Source organism: Sceloporus occidentalis, unplaced genomic scaffold (assembly GCF_023333645.1).
Source record: "Sceloporus occidentalis isolate IW3139 unplaced genomic scaffold, rSceOcc1.0.p SCAF_2, whole genome shotgun sequence".
NCBI classification, from domain to species: Eukaryota; Metazoa; Chordata; class Lepidosauria; order Squamata; family Phrynosomatidae; genus Sceloporus; species Sceloporus occidentalis.
Window position 1 is genome coordinate 96,014,960 of NW_028316982.1, and position 19,198 is coordinate 96,034,157.

At 39.1% G+C, this 19,198-nt stretch overlaps 1 protein-coding gene across 5 annotated transcripts in view; it reads right to left on the minus strand.

Annotated features, from left to right (window-relative positions):
• LOC149318735 (protocadherin-15-like) overlaps positions 1–19,198 on the minus strand; it is a 952,040-nt gene that overhangs the window by 268,494 nt on the left and 664,348 nt on the right. For all 5 annotated transcript variants that reach the window (XM_089510367.1, XM_089510370.1, XM_089510366.1 and 2 more), the window contains 2 exons: positions 10,788–10,896; positions 3,433–3,545 (listed from right to left, as the gene is read on the minus strand). In XM_089510367.1, coding sequence (XP_089366493.1) covers positions 3,433–3,545; positions 10,788–10,896 — 222 coding nt within the window. The remainder of the gene's footprint in view (positions 1–3,432; positions 3,546–10,787; positions 10,897–19,198) is intronic.

Below are 19,198 nucleotides of genomic sequence, written 5' to 3' on the forward strand. Positions count from 1 at the left end.
AAATAGAAGTCTAAATATCTCACAAAACTACAAACCCCAAAATTCCATAGTATTGAGCATGACAGTTATAGTGGTGTCGAACTGCATTAATTCTGCAGTGCAGAGGGAGCCTCAAATGGCTTTCTGAATAGATATGTGCTCAGATTTAAATACAGATATTTTGTTGAGTTACACACTGAAAAACAGAAACCTAAATAAGCAAATTTGCCACATCTGGCCAATTTAATAGAACTTTCAACACTGTTGTGTTAAATGATACTGTTCAAGCATGTGGCATATTATTAGTCTTACAGATTGATACCCTTGCTTATTATCCACTCAGCTGCACACCAACCACAGTAATTCAAATCTAATAATGCCTGTAAAAATTTCCATTAATAATGTAGCCAGTTATTAAAGCACTAGAATATGACCACATACAATGGTAATTGATTTCTGAAATTGGTGTAGCATTATTGTGCTTGGTTACCCTAGCATCAATGTGCTTCAGTTAAAAACTACATATCTTTGCCAGCATGGACCATAGCTGATGTTTAAGTTAAATGTTCAAATGACACATAAGAACCCCAGTACATAAGGAATAGAAATTAATAATTTAATAAGGCATTTTCTGAAGTTAACACCATCACTGGTTGGCATTCCCTAATAAATACATAAATACTCCTGCTAAAGCTTAAATCATAGACATTTCTATTAAAAATGTGCACCACTAATTTCAGTGAAATCTATTCCCAGGTAAGGCTATATCAGACTGCGAACTAAGACTAATTACAGAATGAAGGATGCGTTCGCTATCAATTTTACGTAAGTAGAGAGATCTTGTAGCACTGTTACATCATTTAATTTTAAGTAAGTAATTACTTAAAATACTGCAATTTTAAAAACCTTTACATTCGTCAGGAAATCTAAGTGTCCGAAAAACACATTCCCCAAAGCCGTAACTATGTTATTGTATTACAGGCAAGTCTGTTTCATCCAAGTATTCTCAGACACAACAAGTGCAATGTAATGCAGGGATGGGCAGATCTGGAAGGCTAGAAGGCTGCAACTGGAAGGGTCGCCTCCTCAGTGTACCCCCCACAAAAAAACCAACATAAATCCCAGTGAATATTTTGTGTGGGCATGGATAACATTTTTGCCATGTTTTGAGTCCCAACAGACCATTTTAAGCCTGTGACAGGCCTTTTCTTAACAGCAGGGATTGAGTGGAAGTAACTTCCTATTCATTTCCTGTCCACCAAAAGGCCTACATTGGGCCAGGGCAGGGAAAGCATGGCAAAATGCCGCCTATGCCTCTTAGAGACCATTGATGGTATTGTGGTGCAAAATCATTTTGTCAGAATTTTAATTTTATTTTACTCCAGGCAGTTCTGAGGGACATGAAAACAGCCCTGGGAAGCTGCATGTAGTCTGCAGGCCATACTTTGCCCACCCCTGATGCATAGCATATGGAACCTCTCTGACTGGATTAAGAGCATCTAACTCTACATTAAATTTTGGCCAGCAATATTTAATACAATATACTACAGTATTTTAAACATTAATTTTAGGTACTTCGCAGCAAAAGCATTTGTTGTTGTAATATTTATTTATATCCTACTTCCCCTCACCCACCCAAATTAGGAATTTAAAAGGACAATACAATTAAAACCATACTAAAAGTGAGCAATTATATAGAATTAAAAATAGAATAGTGTTAAAATGCACCACTTATTAGAAGAATAAAATGCAATAAAAAGATTAATGCAATTGCCTTTTAGAAATTTAAGTCTAGAATGGTTGTTGACTAATTGTACCCAGTGGCATCCCTAAGGTTGGTGCCATCACTCATGGTGTCACACACCCCCATTGACTCCTCCTATTTCACGCCATACAGAATCCTTAGTAATGCTTTTTTGCACAAATGTTACCTGTAAATTGTAATTCCCATATACCACTGAATGTAATGGTAACTGTCGTGACATAAGCAACTAGCAAAATTAAAATTATATCTTCATATTACAATATCATACACACAACCTAAATGTATTTACATATACATAGTAAATATTTGGTTAAAATGTAATGTTTTTAAAGAAAATTTTAAAAATATATTTTTTAAAAAATCAAAATTAAAAACAGTTTTTTAAAATTTAAAAATTTTAAATTTGAAATTTTAATTTAAAAAAATTCCAGGGCCTCTCCTTTCTTCTCCCACAGAGCTTCATCTTATTCCCAGCACATCCTAAAGCATTTTAAAGGGAAGCAGATGAATGCCACAGCCCATTTCTTCCCAAAGGTAGGTGTTTAAGGAAAAGTGGTCACCCCCTCCCCTTAGGGTGTCACCTGGTGCAGCCCACATACTCTGCATGCCCCTTGTGATGCCACTGACTGTACGGCAGTAAGTTAAATTGAAATGGTTGGAACTTATTTCTGAGTAAATACATATAAGTGCAAGGATCTCTACATTCAACAGAATGGAAAACAGTGGCTGTCACCCTATATGTCCATGTAGCTCTGTGTGCACATTTCTTCACCTTCCACTGTCTACCAGCTACCAAGCCCCCACAGGGGCCCTGCTCCTGTCTCTTATTGACCGTAGATAAGCCGCTGGTCTCAGCTTGGCTGGAGGGGAAGATATGAGAATGTGCTCTTACATGGAGTGAACCCAACTTTTCCTTCCACTTTGAGTTTGGAGCAGCTGAATCTTCTTGATATGAATCACCTCCCTCTTCCCCTTCCTTCTTGTCAGAAGGAGCACCAAGGCTGCTTTCTTCAGCTTGTCAGGTGCCAAGCATGAGAGATTTTTGGATAGAGTGCAAGGGCAAGAAAATAGATCTTTGTGTCTCATCCATCAAGGGAGTTATGCTTGCATACGTTGCACTTACGTCTCCAACAAGATGCCAGCTTATGGGGGTATTTGTGCTATTGTTATAGCAGTTTGATCCCACTTTAAATGCCAAGGGATTTTGGGACCTGTAGTCTGTAGAATTGTTTCCTAGAGAGGTCTAGACTACTATGCTGAACTACAATGGTAGAGTTCACAGTCAGAGGAGACTGAGTGCCTCATCCCAGGATTCTATAGTATGCCATGCAATCATGCAGTTAAAGAGGTATTAAACTGCTATAAATGTGTGATCTAATAGACATTGTGTCTTAAAAAAGTGTTTCTGGCTTTGTGTTTCTTACGTACCAAGCAGTACATCTCTTCACCACCCTGTCAATGCAACACTATTGTTATAACAATCATTAAAGGGAAATGGACAGTTAATTTACGACATGCCATTAAATTAATCATACATTATGAGTCATGTCTTTTTAAGGATTGCCTTTCTCCTAGCTGGAAGTTTATTTACAAACTGACAGTTCAAGAAAAGAATCCTCACAGCCTCCATGGACTTTACTACTTAGCAATGTACAAATGCATGGAAATGGGAATTCAGTTGAAATTACCTTAATAACCAAATCAAATTTCTGGTGCAAATCCCTGTTTATTGGCTTCAGAAGGCTGAGTACAGCAGTCGTAACATTCATACTGAAATACTGCGAATAATCCTCAGGAGTCCCTGTAAAAAAAACAGTGAGATTTGAACACATAATTGAGATGAGGGATCAGTATGAAAAATCACAGCGTCAGTGAAAAAAGTGTATTCATGACATTTATCAAAAAGGAAATAAAATTATTCCACTTGGTAAAAACAAAACACCAATAACTAAGTAGGCGTACTTGACAGATCTGCAAACAAGCAAAATTTCTTCGTTCTGTATGACAATCATCATTTTCAATAAATCTGGGATTCCTTATGAGCTCTTTCTTTTCCCATAAGAGACAAGTGTAAATTTTAAGGTGACAATATGTTTCCTTGAGTAAACCTATACTGAGTATAGGAAATTACATCATACAAAGTCAGACCATTGATCAATTTATTGTCAGTAACAGCCGTCTCCTCCCTGGCTGTCTCCAGTTCAATTAAATTTACAACTCCTACCATCCTCATTCAGCGTAATAAATGACATCATTGGACTGAAAATGTTAGGGGCTGTAGTCCAATGTATCTGGAGGGAGCTGTTTTGAGGAAAGCTGATTAAAAATTATTGGTAATAGCTATTCAGAGCTTCAGAGAGCAGTGTTTCCAGCCTTTACTGGAGATGCTTTGTTGCAGGAGAATACTGAAGTCTTATGTGTTCTCATTAGCCTTTATTTATTATTAATATTATTATTTTAAAAATCACACTTTACTATTCCACCATTTTATATTAGTAAGTAATATACATCTGAGTGTTTTAGCATTTTAACTGGTTATTGTAATCTGCCCTGTGAGATTAGCCACTATAAAGGGCAAGATGCTAAATGAAATAGCTAGACAAACATAAAGTCAGAGTACTAAAAATGCAAAACATTTTTGCATTGACCCAGTGACTAAAGTCAGAGTTTATCATTACAATAAAAATGTGTGTAATATTTCCTGTATCTGGAAGATTGTACACTAGTAATGGACAAAAAGTGCTATTACTCTCTCCATACATATATCTGGTCATAAAAAAGTCACAACACTGAATGGAAAAAAGGAATAAAGATGACACCTATTTGCAATCTAAGAAGTGTAGGACTATTTTCTTACAAGCCTTACCTTTCAGCTCTACAGCCCTTCTCCCTCAATACAGCTTCACTTACCAGTTTTGATATTTATCCCCCCCCCCCCCATTGTGCTATGTATCAGTGCATAGAGTTCCAACATGCACAAAGAAGATGGGTGTCTCCTTCCATTGCAAGCATACACATAAAAAGAACTAGGTTTTTTTTTTATGGCTACATTTTGAAACAAAAATCTCCAATGAAAAGTGCTGCAGAACACACAGGCCAAATGAAGCAGCTTCCGTCTGCCTTGAGGGTGTGACGGTTAGATAACATATGCCCCCAAAGTGACCGGAAGCCAAACAACCAGATCGAAAAGGTGTCACATTGGGATCAGGCCATGTGGTTGCCACAGTCCTGGCCTGACTGTGGCTGGAAGAGCCTCTGGCCACTACTTCCCAGCCATCTGTTCTGCCCAGGACATTATTTTAAAGTTACAAAATTATAATGTAGATTGCTAAGGTTTGAGCAATTAAAAACAATGCTTAAGGATTCCTAAGTCTTGGCTACACTTTTGGATACACTTAAATTTTCCAAGTCACGTGTATGTATGTGCCTTTAAGCTGCCTGGTTACCCTATGAATTTCATAGTTTTTACTCAGTCAAGAAATACTCACAGGTGGTTTTGCCAGTTCCTTCCTCTGAAATATAGCCTACAGTGACTGGCATTTATTGGTGGTCTTCCATCCAAGTACTAACCAGGGCTGACCTACCTTAACTTCCAAGATCAGACAGGATGGGGTACTATTAGCATGTTTATTTAATCTAAATGAATGCAATTATACATTCTTTCTGTTCTTCTGGAAGACCATGGCATACAGTATTTGCACTTCCCTGGCAGATGCACAGGCTAGAAATCTTGTCTATTGCCTAGGAAGGCAGAAACACAAAACAGTATTTCTGGTCTGTTTTAGCTCTAACTTCAAATCGATGCCTTGATTTTATATCAAGAAAAGTCCACCTTCAGGAGTGGAAGGTGTTTCCATGCCACAGGTGCAACAAATCCATTATATCTTTTAATCCAGATTTAAAAGGATTTTTTTTAAAGTGCTGAATCCTATCCCTCAAATAGGTTCACAACCTTGGAGAGCTCCTACAAAATGCATAGGAAAAAAGTTCCAAACCTTTGGTCCTCCAGATGTGTTGGACTTCAGCTTCTATAATGCCTGATTCTTGGCCAAGTTGACTGGGCCCTCTGGTATATAAAGTTCAAAACAAATGGTGCACCAAAGCTTGGGAACCACTGACATGGGAGCCATGGTGTGATGTCGCACAGCTCTTTGTTGTTTGTGGATCAGCTGACCCACAAAGACCTACTACTTATAAATAGACTGTCTTGGCTTATTCCTCACAATTTTGGCCTGGTCAAATCCTATTTGAAATCCTTGTACCATCCATTGGAGAGCCATTCTGAGCTCAAACAAAGCCTATGGAGAACATGTTTCTGTGCAACACATGAACATCCAAAATTACTCTGAAGTGTTCTTTCTACTAATGAACATAGGAAAATATACAAATAAATACAAATGTATGCAAAAATGTATACAATGATGTGAGAAACTAGTATCTTACAGCTTGAACTGAATACAAAGCCAACACAGAACAGAGTGAACCTAGAAAAAGACTGTACAGGCATGCTATCTATGCAATACTAAAAAGAGTAGGAATAAACTCAATTATTCAGTTAGAAGCACATATTTACAGTGTACATATTCATGGTATAGAAGTGACATTCTTCAAGTGGAAAACAGTATTGTAGGCTCCAGAGCATGCAGGATGATTCAGTTCCATTATGGCCCTGTAGGACTCTTGCCACTCAACTCTCCCCGAATTCACCCATTTCTCTTTTTATCATCACTGCAGAGAGTGGAGATGACTAACCTGGAAAATCCTAAAGAAATCCACACTGTGTGGTAAAATGAGCTCTGGTTGTCTTTGTCAGATCATGGCATGAAAGCAATGCTATGCAATGAATAGGAACTATCAAGCCATTGTAAAAAGAGAAAAGAAGGTAGGCCAGACCAGCTGTATTCTGCTATACAGGAAAAAGGAGAAAGTAAATTGTTCTATAAGTGTGGTAGCTAAAATACAGAACACCAAAAAAGAGGATATTTTACTCATTTTGTACAGCCTGTACTGATGTTAGAAAGTCTGTTATTCAAACCAGTTAAAATGGCAAGTCACAGTAAGGAAGGGCCATCTAACAAAGTGCAGTTCCCAAATTTACACTTTACATTTGAGATCAGCTAGGACAGGAACTGTGTTTCACTCAGTATAGGTAAGTCAATCTTACAAGGCTTTCTTTGAAACAAAATGAAAGCCACTCTATTGTTGACATTTCACTCATGAGCAGAATAAATATATTTTAACAAATAATTATGTTCAACTTTATTGTTATATTTGAAATAATTTTGCACTTTTTAAAATTGATGTTTTAATATGATAAATCATTTAGGGATTTTTTTTTAATTTTGTTACTAAGATTTTTAAAAAATTTTACTACAAAGGGACAAGTCTCCACAAATTCAATGATTGACTGAATTTTATTTTTTTAAAATCTTGATAAATGTCCTATTTTGTAAAAAGCTACAGTCCAACATTAAGCATGTGGAGACTTTTCTTTTGTCTTTGGAATATAATATGTGCTTTTCAGTTCTGCTGGTTAATGTTTTTTACTATCAGGTTCTAGCTTATCATGTTTTAAACTTTTGTAATGTGCCTTGGGTCCCATGCTGGGAGAATAAATAATGCATAAATAAATAAGTACAATTTCCATGTTCATCCCCTTCATTTATAACAGGATCAGGTAGCAAATGAAGGAGAATATATTTCCTGGCAACAATAATAATAGACAACATGAGGTTAGTGAGGGAGACAAAGTATATATAGCTGGGTGTAAGGCAGCTTTTTGTTTTCCTTTCTAACTTTCATGCTAATTACATCCTTTTCAGTACAAATAGTTTTGAAAAGCATGAATTAGTTTCCTCTTTTGTTTTGATGTTTGGCATTTTCTGACATGTTTTTTCCTGTTTCATATTATGTAGTGATTTCTACATGTTCAACAAAATGTGTGTGTGTGTGTGTGGGGGGGTGAAAGACAAAAGTATTACTTCTCAGAAGCAGAATTTCATAAATGTTATAGCTGAAAACTGTTCGTGCTCCACCAAAGCAAATTGCTTCTAAGAAAAGTTCCTTGTAATGACAGACACAGTTGGACAGGTCTTATTTCCTCCACAGGATTTCTCTAGGTAAAGGATTTCCCAGTTTCAAACTAGCCCTATGTGAGATGAAAAATCGGGTGAACACATACTAAGCCAAACATAATTAGTACATCAAATGGTCTGAGAAGCATGAAATGTTCCTGCTTTACAAATAAAATGTTCTTGCTTTATAATTTGATCAGCCCTCTGTTCATCTTTCTTTTCCTATATGTTACTCTTAGTAAAATATGACAGACAAAGGCAATATAGCAATCAGAATACTAGATAGGTGAATAGCAACAGGGGTTTAGATAATAAGTAGAAATGAGGAAGATATATATTTTGAAGATGTTAAAAGAGAGAAGAAATAGATTTTCACATGGCAACTGGATATGGGTAGAGAAAGACAAAATAGATCACAAAACCATACTTGAATTGCTTAGGTGTATAATTACTTAAATTGCTCAGTAAAGATGAAGAGAGGCTGTAATCTTTTCTGCACTTTTAAATGTTCATTTCCTAGGGCAGAGAAACCTGTTGGAAAATTCTGATAAATGGAAGTGCTGCTGAGACACTACTCGAGCGGATAAAAGCAGGTCTGTAAACTGGGGCTACCACTTGCTAGTGGTGGGTCTCAGAAGCTTAAAGATTTGTAGCACACTGGCAGAGCATCTTAAATACAGAAAATCAGGTGGCATTATATATTATTATCCATGAATCTGCATAGTCCAGGATGCCATTTTAGAGCACTCTTTGTGTCTCAGCACAGTGAAGCTCATCCACCAATCAACAATATACAGCAGTTTTGGGGTGAAGGAGAAATGGGTCATGGGAATCCACTGTACCAAGTTCTGAAATGCCCCTATGGGATCTTGTGGAACCAGGTTATAGAAGCCATGCCTAACCTGGTGTGTTATGCAGCCAGAGTTTCAGATAACAGGGAAGCCACAGTGGCTTTTGCCCAGATGGAATCCCATTTCTGCCATTCCAGGTGGTTTCAACCTAGTCGGTTGGGTGAGCTGGATCAATGGTCAACACATGTCAAAAGATATTTGGATATGGGCCCATGCAGGGCCAGGCCTCTATAGCTGTAACCAATAAAGCTGTAGCCTTTTTCCATTCCAGCATTGTAGTGGATATACTGTAACTGTTAATGTCAAAGCAAAGGCCTTCCAAATATGGTCATTGGACCTGATATTAAATGCCCATCCTTAAATTACAAATGGAAATGAAGTCATTAGATATCTGTATATATAATAATCTCAGCCTCTGTATCCTATTATCCTTCAGGTTAATGTGCCAGAACAATTCAGACAAGAATAGCTCAATGCAAACACATCTGACACAGCCCACCCCTATGCTGCTGCAAGAAAAGGAGACTCTTGTGCCACATCAACTACAGCAATGCACCAATAAAGGGTTTGTGACTCTTCTTACTGTAGAAAATCCTGGAAGTAGCAGCATACAATCATATATTGCATGAATTCCAGTGTGGGGAGAGATCCTTGCTGACCTATTCTGGTACTGAATATCACTTGGAATACAACAACTAAATCTGCCCAGTCCAAATCTTGCTAGTTCCTTGATTATTGTCATGTAATAAGGTATCCTACATAGCTTACATAAATTGTGTACCTGCATCAGTGTATTAAAGAAGGAATGTATGACAATATTTCCTTGTTTATTACAAATAATAAAGGAAACAATAAACATAAGGACTACACTGTCAACAGGTGCAATGTTAGCCACACAGGGAGTGAAGAACACAGGAAGCTGTTACACCAGTGCCCAAAACAGGCGAGTCAAAAGTGCCACCATTGGGCTGAGTTGGGGGAGTGGCGTTTACTTGATGCATGCTCTGAATGCAGCTGGAAGCCACTCCAAGCCTGCCCCAACCAAGAAGAACTGGGCCCAAAAAGAGTGAAGGAAAGCAGCTCCTATTTGGCAGCTGGGTCAAGACTGTGGCAGTGGCAGGGATCAGGACTGGGCGTGTGCAGTTGCCATGGTCCCACAGCAATTGGGGTGGGAGCGGCCTATGGCTGCTCCTTATACCCCATCTGCTTGAGAACAAGGTCACACTATTTGTCTGAAAACCTTGGTTATTTCAATTGATGTCATTCATTTATTCATTTTGTACATTCTTATACAACTTCCCAATGAATTATCAATATAGTGAGCACAATAACCACTCTGGCACTAAATTGTACAGGTGTGGTACAGCAATTGGGTAGAATACAGCTTAAAAGAAAGCCTATATATAGAAATGAGTCTTAAGTTGACAGCTACACGGCACAGCTTTAGATAAGTACTTGGAGAATTCCAGAGAATAGATGATAGAAATAAATATATAAGTGTTGTATTGCTCACAAGATGAACCTCAACACTCATGGAGGAGAACCCAAAGTCCTGCTGCCAAGGGGTGCAGAAGAAGCATAAGGGAAAAGACAATCCCTAAGATAGCCTGCCCCCAGGTATATAAGGTAGGTGTGGGGACAGTGCATAGGCCACAGATTTCCTATACAAACTTCATATATATATATGTGTGTGTGTGTGCGCGCGCGCGCGCATGCTGGGGATTATGTTGTTGTTGTTGTTGTTGTTGTTGACGATAATTTTAATCAGTTCAACACACCAGAACAAAAGATGCTCTCTCTTTCTCCCTCTCTCTCTCTCTCTCTGTGTGTGTGTGTGTAAACATTTCTTGGGCTTTATCTAATGTCCTTGCTCCATTATCTCAGCCAGAAAATTCCCTAATAAAGCTAAGTCCTCACACAACAGCAATCCAATCTGGAAGGAACAGCCACTATAAGAGAGTGGACAATAAAATATTTGCCTAGAACACCACCAGCTACCACATTACACTCAGCATGAATTTGGTATTGGCTGTAACTCCATGCTCAAACTTTGTCTGCCTATCTGCCTGCTGCTAATACAGTCTTTTGGAACAGACATTAAGATTATCATATACCAACCAACTAAGATGGAATAGAGGATCCCAGGCCGATCGGAAGGAGGCTGGATGTTTCGGTCCTGATCTATAGCTTGTATTGGTGGCGTGACATTGATAGGGTTCACACGTAGCTGTAATGAAAATTAGACATGTTACAATGGAATAATTGCAAAGGGGGTTACCTAACATTAACTCTTCTGTGTTCCCGTGTGTTTTGAATACCTACAAAATAATGCTGTGTTTGTGGATGCAAGAGATATAGTGACACATCAGTCTGAAATGTTTAATTCTAGTGATAGTATCCAACTTTTCCTGGGTTCAGATCTACTATCCACACCCATATTAGTGTTACTTTGTATATCCTTTCTCTCTCTCTTTTCTTCTCTTACTGCCCCCCCCCCCCATTTTTTTTATCCCACTACTCATTCAACCTCTACCAGCTTTGCCTGGGTTAGAAATCACTTAGTCCTTTCACCATGCTTCCCCAATTCCTCTCTGCAAAGATGTGCATGAACAAAGCTAACGTTTTTACTCCTCTATTGCCTGTGTACCATTTCTTATTTCTAAAGGGAACAGAGTCTTTGTAGCATCATCATTCCTGTGAATGAACGGATGTTCTCAGGGTAGGACAGTCAGTTTCAAAATTCTTATTACCTTATTGTGACATTGAACCTGGATATAGTTCTTGCCATTACGAGTAGTTTGAGACAGACTCAAAAATAGATTCAAAGATTTTAACTTACAGAATGACTTCCTTTTTAATGGCGTAGGTACTCAGAAATAAAATATTAAATGCTTGAAAGACTTTTGCACTAAACAGAGACATTTTATTAAACCAGGAATTATTTCATGGTCACTTTCTGTTGGGGGGAGGCCTCTCCTGACACGAAAATATTTCAGGGGACCAAAACATGGCAGAAATGCGCTCATCCTTCCTAGATAATGCTTGGGGACATTAACAGGTCAACAGAGTGGGTTTGGCAGAGGGCATGGCTCTCCAAAGTCTCCTAGGGGTTAATGAGACTTCCTCACCCCCATAACATCCACCCCTATAATACAAGGATGCACAACCAACAGTCCCAGTTGGTTTGTGCACCTCGATAACACTTTATCAGCTTTTATCCACCATTTCTCTTCAAAGGCCTCCGACGCTTGGAAGAACTGCAGAGGATAGATATCCAGCTTCCTTGGAAATGGGGATTTCATAAAGCTGCAGCTCAATGCAGCTTGAGAGGTATCTAAAGTTATGCAGCTGGGCCAGTGTTCAGCTCACATCCTTCTCATGACTCTGATTTTTAGAGTTATGATCAATATTGCTAAGCTAATGCAGGGCATGTACTCTTTGTGTTCATTAAGCTCTGTTAATATATTATTAGTATTAGTAATAACTGTATAATAATAGCAACATCACAATTTCATATTGCTTCTCCACAATATATTTTCTCAAAGAAAAGAACTGGCTTCTTTTTTCAAAACTGAACTTGAGAACTAATTGTTTTTAACATGTCCAGAAGGCTTCCCACTTCTGACACAAAGTTAGTTTCTTTGTTTAAAAAGGTGGTGGTGGTGGGTAATTGTACAACTCTGCATACAACTACTCAGAAGTTTAATGGCTTATTCTTGAGTAATTCAGGCTGGATTTCAGGGTTCAGGCTGGATTTCAGCCTGAAAGGTGATATGACACTAAAAGGATTTTATTTTATTGTATTTTATTTGTTTGCAGCCTTTCTCCTGGAAATGGGCCCAAAGAGGCTCACAGATAAAATAAAACTTTCCAGTAAAACTTTAAAACTTTCTAATAACAATGTAAAAAAAAACCCTGTTAAAACCATGTTGCTAAACTGTATAAAATCACATAAAATATACAAAAGTTAAAAACATAAATAGAGCACACACCCTAAATAAAAGCTTCCCTGACAACAATTATACAGTGGACCCTTGTTATGCACTGGGGGCTGTTTCCAGGAACCCCCGTGAATAAAAAAATCCGTGTATGCTCAAGTCCCATTAAATACAATGGCATAGCAAAATGGTGTTCCTTATATAAAAAGGGAAAATCAACGTTTGATACTTAAAATTTATCCTTTTTAAAAAATATTTTCAAGCCATGGATGCTTGAATCCATGTATAAAAAATCAGTGGATAAGGAGGGCCAACTGTATATTAAATGCCTGCTTGAATAAAAATAGATTTGCCTGATGGCAAAAGGAGAGCAGGGAGGGGGCCAGTCTAGCCTCCTGTGGAAGGGAATTCCTGATGGTGGGAACAGCCCCCAAGAAGCAGGGATGTAGCCAAGTTGGGGGGGGGGGGGCTGTGAGGTCCGCCCCCCTTCTGTTAGATACAATGAATGGTGCGTGCCACCATGACGCCATCCCCAAGCCCCATTATAATGGTGGCACTTAGTCTGGACCCCCCTTCCCAAAATCTTGGCTACATCCCTGCAAGAAGGCTCTCTCTTGTGTGCCCACCAAGTGAACCAGTGATTGTAACGGGACTGAGGGAAATGAGGATATACAGAGAAAGTCTTTCCTGTATATCCTAGGACCCTTGCAGGTTGATATGGTAAAGCAAGGTCTTTCAGATGCTATCCATAGCCAAATGGTGATCTGAACCCTGGTCCAGAATCATAGTTCAATGCTTAAGCCACTGCACCATGTTGAATCTTTTAGAGTAAATATTGCCAATATTCAAAACAACAAATTCGTGGAGACTTGATACCTTGTCGGGAGGGGTATCACCTGTGAAACAATTATCTGCCTCTCCTGCTAGTCCTTTATCTCTGGCAAAAGGTTTCTCATTGTCTTTCAATTTTGACAGTTTTATCTCTCATTTTAGACTGCAAGCATCAAGAGCCATTGACTAAAAATTTAGGCAGTCTCTTTAAGTTCTCTCAAATACTGGTCTTCCTGTCCTAGTTACCAACCCAACTTTTTTTACTTTATACACAAACATTCAAAGCAGTTTTCATTTTGTGCCAAATGATGTGGAGATAAAAAGAGATTTAATTGGCTGGTACATTTTTTACAACTATGTCCATAACCATCATATTCCAAATATCAATATGAAAAATAGCCTTTCTCTCAGCTATGGGTTATGGACATATAGTTATATATATGTGTGTGTGTGTGTGACTGATTGATGGTTACACTTCTCCTTATACATAGAATTTTTTTTAAAAAAACCCTCTAAATATGAAGTTACGTTAACCATATTCCCACTGTAACAATACATATAGACTACTGTCAAAATGCAGCAGCACAGTCACGAAAACGAATTGCCTGAATAAAGATTTAAAGCCTATGAGTTTTATGCACATTTTTCCTTCAAGAATAGGTTGCTGTTATTCAAAGCATGCCTGGAAATGAGCTATAAATTTCAAAAGCGGAAAGCGGAGAAACCAAAGCTTTTAAAATAGTAGAGTTCCCCCTCCCCGAATTTGGCATTATACACTTGTCACATAATATGACAAGAAGATAAACTGTGAAGTGTTTATTTAGAGGCAACACATTGGAACACATATGCTATAACTTAGCAGACTTCAAATGCCTATCACAACAATGTTAGATTTAAAATTCTTTGGGGGGAATCTGGAATCTTTTAAAGATCAGCCTCAATTTCACCTTAAAAGTGGTAAATTCATACTAACTATGAATTAAATGCAGAGCAACACTACATTGCTTAAAATTGGCATTATTAGCATGATTGTTTTTATTAACAGGGTTCTGTTTTGTCTTCCATGCTATTTAACATATAGATGAAACTGTTGGAGAGGACATCTGTAGTTTTGAGGTGTGCTGCCATCAAAATGCGGATGACACCCAACTCTACTACTCCTTTCTTTTAGATTGATATTTATTTCATTTTAGAATAATAAAAACATCAAGGTATACAATAACACAGATGAAATCATAACAATCAATTGACATAAGTTTTCTATTGTATGTGATAACTTCCCAGAGGACCTTTTCTGTTGCTGCTCCAAAAATCTGGAATAACCTACCCAAAGAAATCCGCCAAATACCACAATTGAGGCTTTTAAGAAGGCAGTAAGAACAACCCTCTTCAGGCTGGCCTACCTAGATTGACCAGGTCCTGAATGAAGAAATCTGTCCATACTATGCTCCCATATTAGTTATCACTGTTCAATGAACAACATCTTCCAGTATGATTGTGATGTTTGCACATATCTACAATTTTATTTTTTATAAATTTGTATTTTAGGGAGAGTGGATAGGGGGACGGGGGATTTTGTTGTTTATTATATTATACTTGTATTTTTAAACTCTGTTGTTACCCAACTTGATCCTCCAAAAGGGAAGAGGCGGGATATAAATAAATATATTATTATTATTATGTATACTTCCCTTTGACCTTCATATTAGGTATGGGGGATAATCTAATAATGTTCTAGCCTTATTTTAAAGTTTCTAACATATTAAAAATACTTGTTTGGAATGTAAAATACTTCACAGTTACCATATTTTACCTTTGTTATATGAGAACTTTTTTAAAAGAAACCAATTGCACTTCCTATAATTTCTGTTTCTTTTTACCATTTTTTCTAATTATTTTATTTCTCTCATGTCTTCAGTCTTTCTGCTAATCCTTTCCACCTCAATCCAAGGAGGCTGTCCTGGTCCCAGACCAGTATCTGTTTTCAGTAACGGAGTAGATAAGGAGAAACAAGCTGAAACTTAAACAAGACAGGTGCTCTTGGTCAGTTAAATGGCAGATCAGGGACTAGAGATACAGCCTGTTAGATGGGGCACACCTCCCCCTGAAGACACTGGTTTGCAGTTTGGATATATTCCTGGACTCAGCTTTGAACCTGGCGGTCAAGATTTCTGCGGTGGCCAAGAATGCTTTTACACACTGAAAGTCTGTGCACCAGCTATGCCTGTTCCTTGAGATGCTGGATCTGGTCACAAATCCTGTTTGGACTACTGTAACATGTTCTGAGGCCACCTTTGAAGAGTGCTTGGAAAATCTAAAGAGCTCCAGCCAGACTGTTAACTGGGGCAAGGTATAGGGACCACACAATACCCCTGTTGAAAGAGCCCCACCCACTGCCACTTTGTTTCCAAGCACAATTCAAAGTGTGGGTTATGAGATATAAAGCCCTATGCGGCTCAAGTTTAAACTATTTCGCAGACCACAAATCCCTGTATGAGCCACCCTGGGCTTTGACATCATCAGGAGAAGAGTTTCTCTGAGTCCCACCACCATCACAAACATGGTTCATGGGCGTACAGGAGAGGACTTCCTCAGTGGCTGCTCCTAGACTAGTACTCCCCCCTGCCCAGGAAGCCCACAATGGACCCTTCCTTGTTAATCTTCTGTCAACAGAATAAAACCTTTTTATCCTCAGTTGGAAGAGGCAGGATATAAATAAATATTTTTTATTATTATTATTATTATTATTATTATTATTATTATTATTATGTTTTTTATTCTTTTAAAACAGAAAAGTTTTAAAGACCAGACTAGGTAGTGCTGTATTGGTTTAAAACAGTGGTTCCCAAACATTTGTGGGCTACTGCCCACTTTCCTCTTGTGTGCCAGCCCTAGCAGCCCCCCCCCCCCCCCCAATTTCTTGGTATGTCTACTGTTCTACAACACATTCATAGAATCATAGAATCATAGAATCGTAGAGTTGGAAGAGACCACAAGGGCCATCCAGTCCAACCCCCTGCCATGCAGGAAATCCAAATCAAAGCATCCCTGACAGATGGCCATCCAGCCTCTGTTTAAAGACCTCCAAGGAAGGAGACTCTATCACCTTCCGAGGAAGTGCATTCCACTGTCGAACAGCCCTTACTGTCAGGAAGTTCCTCCTAATGTTCAGGTGGAATCTCTTTTCCTGTAGCTTGCATCCATTGTTCCGGGTCCTGTTCTGTGGAGCAGCAGAAAACAAGCTTGCTCCCTCCTCAATATGACATCCTTTCAAATATTTAAACAGGGCTATCATATCACCTCTTAACCTTCTTTTCTCCAGGCTAAACATCCCCAGCTCCCTAAGTCGTTCCTCATAGGGCATGGTCTCCAGACCCTTCACCATTTTTGTCGCCCTCCTTTGGACACGCTCCAGTTTCTCAATGTCCTTTTTGAATTGTGGCGCCCAGAACTGGACACAATATTCTAGGTGGGGCCTGACCAAAGCAGAATACAGTGGCACTATTACTTCTCTTGATCTAGACACTATACTTCTATTGATGCAGCCTAAAACAGCATTGGCCTTTTTAGCTGCCGCATCACACTGTTGACTCATGTTCAACTTGTGGTCTACTTGGACTCCTAGATCCCTTTCACACGTAGTTTCATTCAGCCAGGTGTCACCCATCCTATATCTGTGCATTTTATTTTTCCGCCCTAAGTGCAATACCTTACATTTCTCTGAGTTGAATTTCATTTTGTTAGCTTTGGCCCAGCTTTCTAGTCTATTCAGGTCATTTTGAATCTTGATCCTGTCCTCTGGGGTATTAGCTATTCCCCCTAATTTGGTGTCATCTGCAAATTTGATAAGTATGCTCCCAATTCTGTCATCCAGGTCATTGATAAAGATGTTGAATAGCACTGGGCCCAGGACAGAGCCCTGTGGGACCCCACTGGTCACTTCTCTCCAGGATGAAAAGGAGCCATTGTTGAGCACCCTTTGGGTTCGGCCGGTCAACCAATTACAGATCCATTTAACAGTTCCTTTGTCTAGCCCACATTTTATAAGCTTGTTTGCAAGAATGTCATGGGAAACCTTGTCAAAGGCCTTACTGAAATCAAGATATACTATATCCACAGCATTCTCTTCATCTACCAAGCTGGTAATTTTGTCAAAGAAAGAGATTAGATTTGTCTGGCATGACTTGTTTCTCTGAAACCCATGTTGACTTTTTGTGATTATGGCATTGCCTTCTAGATGTTCACAAACTCTCTGTTTAATGATCCGCTCCAGAATCTTTCCTAGAACTGATGTCAGACTAACTGGACGATAATTGTTGGGATCCTCTTTTTTCCCCTTTTTGAAGATGGGGACAACGTTTGCCCTCCTCCAGTCTGCTGGGATCTCTCCTGTTCTCCAGGAGTTTTCAAATATGATTGCCAATGGCTCCGATATTACTTTTGCCAGTTCTTTTAATACCCTTGGATGGAGTTCATCTGGTCCCGGAGACTTAAATTCATTTAGATTAACAAGGTGTTCCTCTACTATCTCTTTACTTATTCTGTGCTGAAATTCCCCTATTCTGTCCTCTGCTCCATTATCCTCAGGTTGAGCACCCTTTGCCTTTTCTGAGAAGACTGAGGCAAAGAAGGTGTTGAGTAATTCTGCCTTTTCTCTATCTCCTGTTAGCATTTTGCCATCTTCTCCACGCAGTGGCCCTACCGTTTCCTTCTTCTTCCTCTTGCTGCGGACATATCCAAAAAAGCCCTTTTTATTGTTCTTAACCTCTCTAGCAAGCCTGAGTTCATTCTGCGCTTTAGCTTTTCTGACTTTACCCCTGCACACATCTGCTATTTCTTTGAATTCCTTTTTCGTGATTTCCCCCTTTTTCCATTTCTTATACATGTTCCGTTTCAAACTTAGCTCGGTTGAAAGTTCCTTAGTCATCCATCCTGGTTTCTTGAGACACTTCCCGTTTTTCTTTCTCACTGGAACTGTTTGAAATTGTGCCTTCAGTATCTCCCTTTTGAGAAAGTCCCATCCATCCTGAACACCTTTATCTTTTAGTATTTCTGACCATGGAATCGCCCTCAATACTTCTCTAAGTTTACTGAAATCCGCTCTCCTAAAGTCTAGGATGCGTGTCTGACTCTGCCTGGCTTCTCCTCTCCATTGTATAACAAACTCCAGGAGAACATGGTCGCTTCCACCTAATGATCCCACCACTTGCACCCCATCAACCAAGTCATCCTTGTTGGTTAGGATCAGATCTAAAATAGCTGACCCCCTTGTTGCCTCTTCCACCTTTTGGACCATGAAATTGTCTTCCAGGCAAGTGAGGAATTTGCTAGACCTTGAGGATTTTGCTGAGTTTGACTTCCAGCAAATATCAAAACCAACAGTCTCAGTCACTGCTTCTTTTTCCACCTGGTCACCCTGGAAGCAGCAACTGAGTAACTTCTTCCCCATGCCAGCCCTGCAGCAGAGGCATCACTAGTGGATATGTGGGGGCACAGACCACACCGGGTGACACCATAAGTGAAATGACACCATGGACACCACCCTAGCAATGCCACTGTTGCTGCCTTTTGGAAGAAGTGCAGTCATAACATACTCTGTAAGACATGAAGAGCTCAACCGAAGAGAAGATATGGCAAGAAAGTGAGACAAACAAGGCCTTTCTTTTATCCATCCCCTGAGCTTCAAATAACCACTGGAAGAAGAGGAAGAGACAGAGCAGGATTTTCTGGGTTCCTCCATCATCCTGGTATGGCCTGGCC